The sequence below is a fragment of the Gallinula chloropus genome (assembly GCF_964237585.1).
Source record: "Gallinula chloropus genome assembly, chromosome: 14".
NCBI lineage: Eukaryota > Metazoa > Chordata > Aves > Gruiformes > Rallidae > Gallinula > Gallinula chloropus.
In genome coordinates, this window is record NC_140099.1 from 5105448 (window position 1) to 5120949 (window position 15502).

The window sequence follows — 15502 nt, forward strand, 5'->3', positions numbered from 1 at the left end:
AATAAAAAATGTGAGTCATTTATGCTCTTGGGTGGAAAAACTAAACATGTTGTACGTTTCTTTTAAGCCAGACAGGGTTGTGCTTTTTCCTTTGCATCAGTCATATTTCAGTTTATCAGCCATTAGGTCTTTGGTCTCTATTCCCTTGTAGGTCCTGAAGTGCATTGCATCTTTGAACGGAGACCCTGCTGTTCATGGCTTTATAGTGCAGCTGCCACTTGACTCTGATAAACCCATCAATACAGAAAAAATAACCAATGCTGTTGCACCTGAGAAGGATGTAGATGGGTAAACTGACTTTATCCCTGGAGAGCATGACAGCTACTCCAGAAAGAAACTTCTTTTTTTTTTTAATTAATTTTTATTTTTGAATAGTAATTGTGAGGCAAAGAATCTTACTTGGCCTTTATTCTTTCAAAATACAGCTTGAGTAGCATCAATGCTGGGAAACTCTCCAGAGGGGACCTTGGAGACTGCTTTATTCCCTGTACACCGAAAGGATGCATGGAACTTATCAGGCAGACAGGTAAGGAGGTTCCCATCCATTATTCATGAGTGCAGTAGTCCTCAGTAAGAGGAAGAATTATGTACCTGGCAAGGCTGTGCTTGACATTGAAACTTTTCTGGAGGTGCCACATTTCATCTTTGCTTTTTCAGATGGGAAACGAGCTAGTTTTAAAGGGGGTTTTCCTTCCTCCCTCCCAACTCCAATTTCCTATCCCACACAACCCAGAAGAAAAACAACACCCTGAAGTACCATAGCCAGACTCCAGCTGACCAAAAGACTGGAGAGCTGTTTGAGTTAGGTTGTATTAGATTACACAATGACCTGTTGTTTACTTTCTCCTAACTCCCTGCGGTGTAGGTGTCCAGGTGGCAGGCAAAAGAGCTGTAGTGGTTGGTCGCAGTAAGATTGTCGGTGCTCCCATGCATGACCTGCTGCTCTGGAACCACGCAACAGTAACCACGTGCCACTCGAAGACCTCAACGCTGGCTGAGGAGGTAATGACAGGATGGGTGCATGAGGCTGTAGTTACAAGCTGCAAGCCAACAGTCCCTGCTGCTCATTGCTGTTCTGAGTCATTTGGTATGGGTCATCTTTCACCCAAACCAGTTTCCCAGTCCTGTTCACTAGATGGCTGTGTAAATATTCCTGCTGGAATAGGATCCTAGTTATTTTTGGCCCTTAATTAGAAGCTTTTAATTTATTACAATAAAATTATTATTTTTGTTTTCTTTTGGCAAGTGCTTCCTCATCTCCCAAGTAGTGGCCTGCATGACAGCATGTGTTTGTTTTTTTCCTGAAAAGGCCAGGTGGTCTTTTGCTTTAATGACTGGGAAATACTAAACCAAATGTTTTCTCCAGGCTTGGTTGTTGGGCTTTTTCCCCCAGTCTATTTTCTATGACTGGGAGTTGGTACCATTTTCCTCTTTACCAGTGAGAGTGACAGAAATAGTGTGTTGCTGTGCTGCCACCTACTTGGATTTCATGGAGCAATCAACACTGCCAGGCTCTGTAGTCAAGTATTAAAGCTGAAAAGAGAGTAGGTGTATTTGAATGTAACTCACAAGGAAGATCAGAAACACTGCAGTGCTTCGTGCCGTTAAGTTGCTGTTCAATAAGGCTGTCATTAGGTTGATTAACAATTGAAGTGCTGATTATTAATGAAACCTTAAGAACAGTTAATCCCCCTTGAAGATAAAAAGAAAAAAATACAAGTGATAGCAGCAGCTTCCTAAGCAAACATGAATGAAGCAGTGCAAGAACTGACAACAAGCTTTAGTCAGTCTCTACCACCAGCTTTGTGACCAGATCAGGACTGTCTGTATGAATATTACTGCTGAATTACAATCAGCTTTCTCTGGAGTTGTGTGTTACACAATCCTGGGCTTAAAAACCACAAGGCAGTCCTGCCACAAGTGAAATGCCACTTGGAGTTCTGTGCAGGGGCTGTTCTTGGCTGCTGTCTGATGGGTGCTGGGTATATTTCTAGCATTGAAAAGAGCAGCTGAATATGCAGGGATATTTGAAGGGAGGGAGATAAGAATATGCAGAAGGCTTTAATTTTATCTAAAAGTAGTCTCTGTGACCCACTTGGGAATCATGGAGTAGTTCAAAGGAGGTTCTGAAGTGTTGACTAGCAGTAGTTTAGGGTAGGAGTGTGAAAATAGGACATCATTTCTGGCTGCTGGAATTTGTGCTTGCTGAGGAACTGCTAGCTACCTTTAATTGCTGACAACACCCTTCCATCACGCTGATGGCAACGGGTGAGCATGCAGCTTCACTGCAACTGAAGCTGATACAAGTTGCTGCTGAAGCAGGTCTGCGTTTTACCCACTGCTGGTGTGATACAGGGTTGTTTCTTTGGCTTTTTTTATAGGTTGGTAAAGCTGATATCCTGGTGGTTGCAGCTGGTAAAGCTGAAATGGTGAAAGGCGAATGGATCAAGCCTGGTGCCATTGTAATAGACTGTGGGATTAACCATGTGCCAGGTGCGTGGGTAACGCGTGGAGAGTGGGGATGGGCTTGTATAGAAATGCAGTTGCTAAGTGAGTACGTGGATACTGTTTCCTTGGTGTTTCTAGCCAATATGGACTTCTTTTTCTTTTAAGTCTGTCTTAAGTAATGGTGGCAACCTCTGAGGATGCCAGAATTAAAAAAACCCAGGTTGATGAAGTACTGTCCTAAAGCAGATCAGTGGCAGTTTTGTTCCTGCCTTCAATGAGGCTGATGATCAGGCAAGGAAGGAGACCTAGGAAACACTACAGCACAATATCCATGTAATTTGCAGCAACTATATAGTAAAGTCTTGCTGCTGTTGTCACTTGTGAGCATGCAGCTTTGCTGTCATTACTTTGCAGTTAGAACTGATTAAGCTGTTCTGTTTGAAATATAGAAATGGCAAGCAGTCTCTTAAAGTAGCTGTGGATTTTTTGAATCACAACATTAACTTCTTAGGTTTAAATGGCTGTTGTCTTGAAACAAAGCAGCTTCTGCAGGAGGGTGACAGTGGCTCTGGCATAGAATAAAGTGCTTGAACATAATGGATTTTAGGGTAAGGTTTCACTTAGCTGCTCCTCATAAAGGAGGAACAGACAGTCTGGCAATTCTGTTTTCATCTCATTTTAAATCCAAATTACAGATGCTGAATGATATGGAAAATTAGTCACCATCCAACTATCTCTATGCTACACCCACAAGGCTTTTAAAAGGTAGTTTTCATAATTAATCAGTCATTTTGTTGCCATTATTTAATGGGATGTAAAGAAAATTCTGTTCAGCAGTCTTGTTCCTCAAAGATGACACTGAGTTGCATTTAAAAACATTAGTCCTCTGTCTAATTAAAATTAAAAAGTCATCTGCTGTTGCTGTTTGTTGCTTGATGTACTTGTGCCAAGCTACCCAAACTTGGGCAATTTGCCAAAACCCACAGGGTCACTGTTGCTCTGCATGAAGCAGAGTGGCTTGGAGTCTCTCCCACCAACATGTTGTAAATAAACCTACCATTGTGTCTCTGACATATGATGGTATGACCCTTTTTTTTATTTTCCCAGGCTTGATGTGACCTGCATCTCCAAGGACACATCCATGTTTCTTTGCAATTAGTCTGCCTTGGGCAGTGCACTGAGATCTGAGCTGCTTGTACTCTCAGCTTAGTCAGTGTTACATGGCAAGATGCTTAATGGTGTTATGAGACTTGGTGATCAGGGCTTGGTAGAGTAACGTGGAAACTGCCAGATTTCAAAATGATGGATGCCACAGGCTGCTGTTTTTCTGTGGTTTTTCTGAAGCTGATGAGATTTCCTGCCTCTTTGTTCCCTTACAGTTTGCAAAAAAGTTTTCAGTTTAATCTTCTGGGAAATCAGTGTCAGGATTGTGGTACTGGCATTGCTACAGAAAGAACGGCAGCTCCTTTGCCAGCTTCTCCAGCTACATCACTGTACAGACTGAGTATCACTGCTAGACCTGGTGGTGCTGGGGTCATGTATGATCTTGTGTGCTTGCAGCTGTGTATCCACCAGAAACACATTACAGTTGGGTGTATGTTGGCACAAGTTTGTTTGGAAGCCATGTGGATGGATAAATCCCAGCCCTTGTCTGTGAATTAGCTCTGGTCCAGTAGGTGCAGTCAGGCTGTCTAGTCTCTGGAAATAGATGGAGGTCATCACACCTGTTCATTTCATATATGCAGGCACTTTACTTCTATGTGTGTGCCCTTCACTTCTTTAATCTCAAAGTCCTTGGATGCTCTCTCATGTTCCAACTGGCTAGAGAGCCTACTGCACCAAAGAGGACAGGGGCACAGGGAGTGGTTATAGTGTCACTGATACTCTCTGTAACTAGTTTGTGTCTTTTGTTTTGGTTTTGTGGGATGATGAATATTGAGAAGGTGAAATCACAGGGAGAGGCAGAAAATGTTGTGTGTAAGCTTTCCTTCAAAAGAATGTTTTAAAGGTAACTGAATAGTTCCTGGGTTGTGTTCAGGGGTGCTTCACCTGAAGTGCAGATGCAGAGACTGGGGGTTTGTTTGGCTTGTGGCACCACTGTGACTATTATTGGGCTGTTTGTGCTTGGGGTGCCTAATTCATCATTTATTTTCTTCGTTCTTAGGCCTTGAGTCTCCCTGGCCAGGGTGGCTAGTCAGTCTTCTTGTCATTCTTGGAAGAAAATACCGATTATGTTATTTGCCTTTTGCAACCTTAATTAAACTGGCCTCTGAGCTGCAAGGCCAGATTTGTCTGCAGTTCAGGCAAGCAAAGCTGACAGGGGCCATAAACACTGTTAAAAGCTGTGATGCTGTTAAAGCTTTGAACTGTAGGGAAAAGAAGTGTTGCTTAAAACACAAACACAGCAAAACATCCAAGCTGCTGATTGTCTGTAACAATGCAGCTAAAATCTAAGTGTTGGCAGGAGCTGCTTTTGTTCCCTCTTTGGTTTTACTATAATCATTTGTTTAGTTTGGTTTCTCTTCCACTCCTCCCTCTTGTCAAATGTATGATAAAGTTATTGATTGTGTTCTCTTCAAAAACACACTTACTATATCCAGTATAATATTTCAAATATGACAACCATAAAATCTATCTTCAGGTTTTTCACTCTGCTTGAAAAGTTCCCTAGGGTCCTCATCTAAAACAAGGATCTGCTGCTTCAGGAGAAACTTAAAATTGTTTGGGGGTTTTGTTTGTTTATTTTTTATGCTCTGTCTGTAATCAGTCAACTTTTTAGATAACTCTACTAGTTTTTCTTATGTATTTTTCTCTATATGTGTGGGTGAGCTTAAAGGTCACTGCTGGAAACAAGTACTCTATCTGCTTCTGAATTGTTAGGTCACGTAGTGCAGCAGGATATATCACTGCCTTTTTTTGCCCTTTCTTTTCCCTTCCCCCCAGAGAGAAAGATATTCTACTGGAGCTCTTTTAAACCTCCTGTGAGGTTTGTTTTGGCATGTCTCTGACTTCTGTGAACTGCAGTATTTTTCAGTCCATCTTTAGAATGGCCATGAATAATTGAAAAGTTTAGCACTTTCTGTCTTCAGTTTCTGCAAAGGCAGGTGATTTTATTCAGCAGTGAGACCCAGATTCCCTCCAAAATGGAACAGAGCAAATGTCAACCTGTGTTTTTTCAATAAGTCAACCATGTATTCCCTCTCAGTTCTCCTAGACTATTGGTTTGTATCTCCCTCAAATTGGAAACTGTATTCAGAACAGTACAGCAGGAGCTGTGAGAGGATGTTCAGGTGACATCTCTATTGCATGTCCCATTTGTGTTTTATTATTGCACAGATGTATTACTTGGTCTGTGCTTTGGTCCCCCTGTGTTTGCTTTGGAGTCATCTTCAGACTGCCCTGTGGACCACGTGCCACTGAGAAGATACTTGCATCCTCAAGGAAATGGACATCTGTCTGAGGATAAATGGTGTTAGTGGGAAGATACATTGCATGAACTGCTGACACTCTCTGAGTGAAGTATTACAAGAACAGCCTCATCTTGTGATGTTGTTTTAACTTTTTAATCTTTCTTTACATCTTTCTAGGTACACAGCTTCTGCTTTTTTTACTCCAACAGAGGAGACAACTTCAGCTTCAGTCAGTGCTGCCTTTTTCTGTTGTTTTGGTGAAGTGTGGTATATAACTTGATTTTTCTTTAAATCCCCAGACAGCACAAAGGCCAGTGGAAAAAGAGTTGTGGGAGATGTGGCATACAATACAGCAAAGGAAAAAGCTTCCTACATCACCCCAGTTCCTGGTGGTGTTGGGCCCATGACTGTGGCCATGTTAATGCAGGTACGTGGGTAGACTGTGAGATGACTGTAGGTCATCTCTGCATTTGCCTTTGGGGTATGTTGCTGCTGACCATCAGCACACTGCTGAAGCAACTGATGCTTCCTCCTTGCTCTTACAGAGGTCTAGTTAGGATTTCCAGGTTCTAGTCCCAACAGTTTGGGTTGTTAATGGAAGAAGAAGATGGACCTTAAGGAAATGTGAGAACAGAGGGTTTTTTCGTTTGGGTTTTTTATTTGCTGGGGGGGGTTGTGTTGGGAGCAGGAGTGAGGTTTTTGAGTGTGATCTCTCCAAACAGGTTTATCTTACAGTGCTCTGACTGTAATTCTAAAACTATCCATAGGGTGAGTGGATAAAAAGGAGGAGAGTAATAGTATAAGCCAACTCACTCTGTTTCCTGCTTTGCTTAAGGAATCCTGCTGGCATAGAACACCCAAAAAAATCCAGCACACTGGAAAATAGGTAGTTGAATGGATAGACAGATGTAGTGGGGCTTTTTCTGTTTTTCTTCTTAAGAAATCTGTGAGCAGAATCTCATTCTGAATTATTAGCAAATGCTTTAATCAAATCACGTAATCCCAGACTGAGACAGATGGGAGGGCAAAAGCTTTCTGAGTCTCATTGTTAACCAGCATGGTTCATACAGTGGTGGTTGCTATAATGCCTTCTCATGGTCATTTTAGAGCACAGTGGAGAGTGCACAGCGTTTTCTGGAGAAGTTCCAGCCCGGAAAATGGAACATCCAATACAACCAGCTTACCTTAAAGATGCCTGTTCCAAGGTAATGCTTTCAAATGAAGCTACTGGCAGCATGCATGCTGTATAGCATTCACTTCTGTTCCCAGGCTTTGCACAGTGTGGGGCATACATGGATGTAGACTGCAGCTGGCATTGAGATTTGGAGAGAAGAAAGCACTGTAAGGCCTTTTGAAGGGAGCAGAGCTAACCTGCAGTTGAAGTACATATGTTGTAGTGTAGGCTTGGGTCACCCCGATAACGTTAAGGGGTGAATGTGAACTTCCACAGACTCTTCAGGGCAGCTAGATAGATGCTGGTGTAGCAAATAGCAAGACCCTTTGATTTTGAAAAACTTTCAGTTTGACGTGACAAAAAGCTAGCATCTTGAGGTAACATCTTGAAGTGGGAGTTGTTGGTGTCAAGTCCCCAAGGAGCAGTTGAAAAGTTTGCAAAATTCCTGCAAAAAGACATTCTTGGGTTGGAGGTGGGTGGTGGTGGTTGTTGGGAGGTTTTTTTAGTTGGTTTTTTTCCTTTGGGTTTTTTTGTTTGTTTTCTTAAAATAAGTTATGAGGACATGTCTATTCTAATTTAACCAATATTGATGGGTTTAACTAAGATGTTAACTAAAACTTCCCTTTTAAAATATTGATTGTGTGTTTGTAGCTTAACCAGTCCAGAAGAAGGGAATTTGTGAGATGTCTTTGACTTACAAATTGACCTTGCTCTCTCTTTCTTGAAGTGATATTGAAATATCACAGTCTTGTCTACCCAAGCCCATTGATCAAGTTGCAAAAGAAGTTGGTCTGCTGCCTGATGAGGTGGAGCTCTACGGCCAAACTAAAGCCAAAGTTCATCTGTCAACTCTACAACGGCTGAAGAACCAGCCAGATGGCAAATACGTTGTTGTTACTGGGTAGGTCTTTCCTTCACTGAGGAAACATCATTCACATGGTCTCAAGGTGAAAAGAAATAGTATTAGCATGGCTTATTGTTATATTGTCTTTTAGTATGATGAATGTATGAGGTGCTCTAGATTTTAGTGAATCACAATGTGAAAGTCTAGTGGTTTGGGAAACAGATTCATCTTTTCATGGCAAATAGTGGGAATGTAGTTAAAAATTTCTCTCCTTGAGATTAATTGTTTTGCTCTGTAAATCAGGGGTTATGGAGGACAGACTGGATAGTAGTCTAAATTGCCTGCCTTCAACAGTAACTAGCAAGCTGTTCCACATCACAGTCTTCAGCAGTTATGTGATAATTTCCCAATCTTGTTCCAGTTTTGAACTGATGAAGATTAGCTGAAGCCTGAGCCAATCCAGATGTTAGGTGCAATCACTGGGTGACTGTTCTATCCCTGTGTTTTGAGGATTTCATTGTGTCTGTTCTGCTTTTTTACTGCAGGATAACTCCTACTCCCCTGGGAGAGGGGAAGAGCACTACTACTGTTGGCCTTGTTCAAGCCTTAGGAGCACACCTTCACCAGAACGTCTTTGCCTGTGTTCGGCAGCCTTCTCAGGGACCAACCTTTGGTATCAAAGGTATGAGCTCTTCTGTTACTTGCAGTTGGACTAATGGGGAAAGATGGCATTCAGGGGTTTTATTCTGCTGCATTGTAGTTTCACAACTGCGTTTCTTAAAAGAATGAAAAACCTTGGATGTGTTCTTCTTGGTAGTTTTTAAGTGCTGTGCTGGGATTTAAACTAAGCTTCTCAATAGTAGCTGCCTCCTTAAAGCCATTAAGCAAACACATGTAATACCACTCTGGGCTAGAGAGACCTTTATTTGCATGATTTGACTATTGTTTCTCTGTAGGTGGAGCTGCAGGTGGTGGCTATTGTCAAGTTATTCCCATGGAAGAGGTAATTCTTTGTACAAAGCCTCATTGCACATGTAGCTCTCAGACCTTGAAGAGATACTGCAGTCAGACAGCTTACAAAATCTTTTTAGTTTATGGCCTGGTGTTGCACTCCAAGAACTGGATGCTTGATTTCAGCAAAGCTTTAATAAAATTAAAAAATCCCAAACAAACAAACACCAAAAACAGTGCAAAAAACCAATCAAAACATCCTTGGTTGTTTCAGTAGGGTGGTGCCTACATGCTCAGGGAACTTCACAGATCCAGGAATTCACAGTTTTTCTGTTCCCTCCCCTGCTCTACCTTTGATTTGCTGCATACCCTTGAGCAGAGTACACCCTGTGCCTCTTTTTCCCAGCATTGAAATGAAGATGATCATGACTTAATAAGTTTTGGAAGCATTTTAAGTACTTCTGTCAGCAGCGGTGGTCACCGACTGTGAGCTAATTTGGTGTACTTGTGTTTTAGATTACTAACATGGAATGGGAATAGGGAAGTTGGGAATCAGTAATGCCAAGACCTCAGCCTGTGGGGGACTGGCACTGCGACGTATTTCTGATGTGACTTGGCAACAAGTTAAATTCTGTGTCTGGGGACAGGGAACTGAAAGGCACGTGTAGCACGTGCTCTCGCGCTTCTCTCAGCTCTCAGAGTAATTGCCTGTATAATTCTACCTTTGTCTTGTGCACTGTAGACTGACACAGGGCAATTCTAGGAAGAAAAGCAGAAATTATCAGAAGAAATTATCGATTCATTCCAATTGATGCGGCAAGTCCATAAAAGATAAAAATGTTAAGGAGGCAGAAAATTGTTTTAGTCAGGTGCTGAGAACATGTGTGAATGATAGATGTTGACAGGAAAAATCATCTCCTCCTGTTTGGAGGTGGTGTTAAACCAACAATACTTGACGCTGCGCAGCAGTGGGAAACTGCCCCACGCTTGGAACCAAACTGGTTCACAGGACTTCAGGTATGACCCAGGTGATGCAAGTACACGTAGTTTTGTGGGGTGCCTTAGCTGATGCATGTCCTGTAAAACTGAACTGCCTGCAGTCACTAGTTACAGTAACGACCTTGGTACATCATTGGAGGTTTCTGCATGCAGCATCCATCCTTGGAAATGCTTAACAGGGGAAAAACTTTTGAGTTTGCACTGCAGAACCAAGGTAGTAATAATTGCTTCTTGTTGCACGTATATACAATTAGCATTTGCTAATTAGGGTTTATAGTCAATGTGTGACTAGCTCCATTCTGCTTTAAGCTATCTGTTTAAGACTACAGTTACAAGGCTCCAAAAAGGAGAGGTTTTCTGTCGCACCACCTTTTCTAATATCTCTTTTTCATCTTCCTCCTTTGCTGCTCTGTCCCAGAGGTAAAGGATTGTTTTAACCACACCTCTTACTCCCCTGCCATAATGCAGGCTTGTCACATAAGCTATATATCCCAGGTCTTCTCTCAGCATAGCTTCAGTGCAGCCAGATAACTCATGTAGACAAACCCACTCAAAACTATTTTTTAATGAGATAGAATCAAGAAAACTACTAGCAGTGTCACGGTGTAGTACGTGGTCTACAAGTTCTGCCTACGATACTGTGTGAGTGGTTAGCTTATGCAGAGCTCTGCACAACCACAGCTCTACTGCTAACACCACACAAGGTTGCTAGTTTCAGTTTAGCTCAGATATCTTTGTGGGAGCAGCAGCAGCTTCAGTTACTGCATGTGTGAAACCTGTTGTGCAAATAATGAGAGTGGGTCAGAAGGAAGGTGAACGAGGAGAAATGCAGATGTGCCATACTATGGTCTTACCACAGTCTTCTTGGGTGTCAAGAAGCCTGTGAGAACTGTTCTCAGGGGGAAAAAAATAACTTTTTATTTGGAAGCTTCATTCTGGAAGTTTGTAAAATGACATAAATGTGGGGGAGGCTTTTTTCTGTTTTAGAGAAATTCTTTCCTCTCTTCCACTGAGCAATCTTCCCCCTCCGCCCTTACCCACTTTAACATTGCTATTAATACTTCTCTTTCCATCTGTCTACAATGAATTGAAATAAATGAAAATTGCAGCAGGATGAGGTAACTGATATGGTTTATGTCCTCTAGTTTAACCTTCACCTCACTGGTGACATCCATGCTATCACTGCAGCCAACAACCTGGTCGCTGCCGCTGTTGATGCGCGTATGTTCCACGAGCTAACTCAGACTGACCAGGTATGTTCCCTTATGATGCATTTGGGCCCAGCCCACTTTGGCCAAGATGTTTTGGGTGTTCCAGCAGTGTTAACAAACTACTGGTTTCATTCTTCAAGGCTCTCTATAACCGTTTGGTGCCTTCTGTCAATGGCGTTAGGAAGTTCTCTGACATTCAGATCCGAAGACTACAGGTAAGTTCACTGTTTTCATATTGGTTTCTGGTTCTGTTCCATTTATTCATCCTTTACATATGCAGAGCTAGGTTACAGAAACCCTCCTGATGTCCTGTAGGTCATTCTGCTGTCATATATTTTTTTACATAAAGCATGCAGAATTGAGGTATCCTTTTGCATAGCATAAAAAAACCCAGTGAGGTGCAGCCCTAAGGAGAGGAATCATTGATGCAGTGTTCTGTGTCATAAGCTGTATGAATAATGACACAGTGGGAAGAGGCAAAAGGGATTAGTGCCCTTTATTAATAGCTTCAGTTCAGTGTCCTTAATGCAGTTTAGTATCAGTATCTGTACCTTACACCCAGTTGCAGCTAGGGATGAATAGTGGCAGCTATGCAGATAATGCAACACAAAAAAAGAAAAAAGGCAATTTATAAAATACAGCAAAAAGAATTATACAGAATTTTTTCATCTTACTCAGATTGAATAAACAGGGAAAAAAACACCCAATACCTGTCCTCTACATTGCCTGCTATTTCCTGTCAAAAAAAAGAATTTCCAGTTAAATGAGCAATGCTGTCATTGGGTGGCAGTCCCTGAGCAGACCACAGCTCCTCTGAGCCTCAGAAATTAGCATGAAGTAGCATGTGTCCCTGACCTCTACAAAAATGAGGATTAACAGAGGAATAGTTTGTACTGAGCTTGGACCTTCTGGCTGGGAGGACAGCCTGGAGGCTTACTAAGTTAATTCCAAGAACAGACCTGTTCAGGCTGGATCACTTACCCGTTTGGAGGTCAGGAGCAATAGTCAGAACATGAGGGAAGCTAAAACTGTTGTTTATTAATTGGCTTTAACATCTTAACTGTTAGAGACTGTGTGGTTTGCATCTAGTGTGGAGCAGAGAAGCAATGTCACGTTGCTTGGTGTTCTGAGGGACTGCTGAGGGAACTCTAGCCCCTCTTGTGGCTACTCAGTGTCGAGATGTGAACGGGATGTGTTAATACTCCAGAAAGAGGCTATTTGTTTTATTCTTTTTATTTATTTATTTTTCTGAATGATGTGCTTGAGGAGGAAGAGAACAGACTTTCTTCTTCCCTGCTGTTCTTCAGAAGAAAAATACAACTTAGCTGTCTAGTTAATTAAAAAAAGCTTGCTCGTTCATAAATCAACTAAATCGTTTGCCTCGTTCCTAGGCTTGTATCAGGCTTCTTGAGATAATTCTTCTCTCAATTAAGCAACTTGGCAAACTGCCCACCCTCTCAGTATGTTCAAGATCAGCTTTCTGGGATGCTGACAGCCTTGTGACTGAATTGTTTAATTCCTCCTTTGTGCTGCTTAACCAGCGTGCGGAAAGCAGCGTCTTTAACTGCGTATGGCTGTGTGCAGTGACCCTCGGCAAACTAACGAGAAATGGATGTGAGCATGTGAGACTAATGATTAGGACAAGGCATGTAAGGAGCTGCAGAGCTTTTTCTCTCGTTCTGTAGATGCCTTGCACAAAGCTTGCTGACAGCCTGCCCTAATGAGCTCCGTTGTCTGCCTTCCCCTTTACTAGGTGGCCAGCAGCAAGCTCTGCTTCCAGGTACACGCTAATATGGATCATCCTACGCTGTTGTGAGGCCTAGGAAAAGGGACACCAAAAAAGCCCTTCCTTATTTCTGAATATGCAGATGCTGCTGCCAAAGGCTCCTTGCTTTAGAGAAGGGTTTGTTCCTGTGAATGTTTTCATTGTACATCTTTTCTTTTGTTTGTCCTTTCCCCCCTTAGAAATTGGGCATTAACAAAACTGATCCCTCGGCCTTGACAAAGGAAGAAGTAAACGCGTTTGTGCGGCTGGACATTGACCCAGGCACCATAACATGGCAAAGAGGTACAAGAGCCATCAAATGAAAGAATTATTAAGAAACAAAACATGTCAAAAGAGAGGCTTGCAAGTGCAGCAGGAGCTGCATTTCCTGGGAAAATGGGAAAGAGGGAAGGCTGGCCTCTGCTTCTGGGTGTTTGGCGGGATAGATGCTGGGCTCCTGTTTCTAAAGGGTCTGATGCAGGGCTGAAATCTGCTCTGAATTCACAGAGATTAAGAGTTCAGTAATCACTGTAATTTTGTGTTTCTGGATTTGTCAATCACAGTTGAGTTTGGCAACATGTAGCCAGCAGCCTTTTTGCCTTGTTGAGAAAGATGACTAAGGAGAGGGTTCTGCTCTGGCATTAAACTCAGTTTTAATCTGCCCACTTGCTCTGTTGAGGACTGACAGTAGATAAAGGACAGACTTTTGAAAGGTTTTTAAAGACACCTGAGCATAAGATCAGTCTCTGCTCCGACAGATTTAATATTTCACTAGCAGAAGGATTTTCCAATATGGAACTTTTTTCTGATTTCGACCCCAAGAGTATTGCTTATTCTTCTTTTTATTAAAATAGTATGAAATGTATTCTCCAAAATTTGCTTCATAACCTGTAATGGGGCTAAAATAGTCTGCCTTGTGGGAAATGTTTTATAAAGTACTTAGAATTTTTCAAACAGATACTAAGAAACAGCAAGTTTAGGCCAGTATTTGATAATTTGTGTTTCCAAGGTAATTTGAGTTAATGGGGCTGTGTGAAACTATTCTCACTAAATGGTAATTTTGTCCATTTTTATAATTTAACTTATAAAATGATAGGGGGGTTGGGGTTTTTTTTTGTCTGTAATAATTTCCTGATTTCACATTGACTAATGATGGTGAAAAAGAAATTGCAGTAATACTAGCAGCTCTGCTTTTCAGAGAGGCTATGGACTAGTAGTGTAGTTACTGCACACAAATGGAGGTAGACTCCCTTTGTATGCAGTGCACAGTCTGCATGTGACTCTGGGTATCTTAACTTTGTTGCAGTTCATTTTTGGGGAAAAATCATGTTAAGTGATTGGTGTTCTTTAGGAGAGGATGGTATCTCAAACTGCCATCCTCTCTTCCTAGGTGAGCTAGCTGAGCGTTTGTAATAGGGCATAAATGTGACTTACGACTTGCAACATGACTTCTCATCTTTCTCTCTGCATTCCTTGCAGTACTGGATACAAATGACAGATTCCTTAGAAAAATCACCATTGGACAATCTCCAACAGAAAAAGGCTTCTCCAGAACGGTACTTGTTCCCTTTTCTTGCATGTTTTAAGAAGTACTTTGAAAAGCGTGGTCCTAAAGCCAGTTTCTGTAGCTCCAGGTATTTCCATCTTCTATCAGTACCTCATTAAAGAGGAAACAGAAAGTCCCTGCAGGCAAGCAGTTACATTTGCTGCCACTGCCATGTTTAATTTTATTTGCTGTTCTCTCCTTCCCTGTTCTTTCCTGAATGTTGGCTTCCCAAACTGGGATGACTATGGTGTTGTAACAGCGGTTCAAAAATGCCCTCTGTAAATATGGTGCATGGCAATGGCTTATCTTCACCTCTGAAGATGCACTGTCTGAGCTTGTTCAGATTCATTATATAATCAATGGACTAAAATAGGCAATCTGGGCTGTGACTCCTCTTGTCCCTTAAGTAACTGTCAAATTAATGGTTCAAATTAATTGTGCTCAGAAAAGCCTTTCTATTGACTTGAAATGTCCCGAGGGTGCTTAGCTTCCATGGAGGTGTCTGCATTATATCAAATGAATTCTACCTTTCATTTCTTACAGAAGCTGGTGCTGAGGTTTTTTGTCACCTGCTGTAGTGTTTAGTGATAGTTGGATGAGTTGCTAAGCTCAGTCTTCAAAAATGCAATTTGTTAGCGTTAAGCATTCTGACATGAATCACTAATGTATGTGCCAGGGGAGACTCATGTAGTACCCATGGAATATTTTACTTAATTTTGCAGAAGAAAATCCAGTTTACAATGGCCAAATTTAATCTCAGAATATACTGTGTTTATGCTTTTGATTTCTTATATATTTGGATTTCTGTGGTTTTTTGCAGCTGATGATGTTATGATGATGATTTGCCTTGTGTCAAGAATTTAGCAGAGGTAAATGCTAGGGCATCTTGATGAGTTCACGTTCTTTGTCCATCTCTTGCAGGCTCAGTTTGACATCACAGTGAGCAGTGAAATCATGGCAGTGTTAGCACTCTCTGATGGGTTGGATGATATGAAAAAGCGACTGGGCAGAATGGTGGTAGCTTCCAGCAAGAGAGGAGAACCAGTTACAACAGATGACCTTGTAAGAGTCTCACTCAGTTCTTAAATGCAAACTTTTCCCTATTGCTTCTGAAATTCTTTGGATTGAAAAGACTTTAGCATTTAGAAGATCAA

The 15502-nt window shown here is 41.7% G+C and overlaps 1 protein-coding gene across 1 annotated transcript in view; it reads left to right on the forward strand.

The window, feature by feature from the left end:
* The window catches only part of MTHFD1 (methylenetetrahydrofolate dehydrogenase, cyclohydrolase and formyltetrahydrofolate synthetase 1), a 42308-nt gene that overhangs the window by 12038 nt on the left and 14768 nt on the right, over positions 1-15502 (forward strand). Inside the window, exons 5-18 of the mRNA XM_084270578.1 lie at positions 152-288; positions 426-526; positions 866-1002; positions 2382-2493; positions 6158-6285; positions 6966-7063; positions 7760-7933; positions 8422-8558; positions 8833-8879; positions 10972-11079; positions 11178-11252; positions 13003-13105; positions 14282-14358; positions 15270-15410. Coding sequence (XP_084126704.1) covers positions 152-288; positions 426-526; positions 866-1002; positions 2382-2493; positions 6158-6285; positions 6966-7063; positions 7760-7933; positions 8422-8558; positions 8833-8879; positions 10972-11079; positions 11178-11252; positions 13003-13105; positions 14282-14358; positions 15270-15410 — 1575 coding nt within the window. The remainder of the gene's footprint in view (positions 1-151; positions 289-425; positions 527-865; positions 1003-2381; positions 2494-6157; positions 6286-6965; positions 7064-7759; positions 7934-8421; positions 8559-8832; positions 8880-10971; positions 11080-11177; positions 11253-13002; positions 13106-14281; positions 14359-15269; positions 15411-15502) is intronic.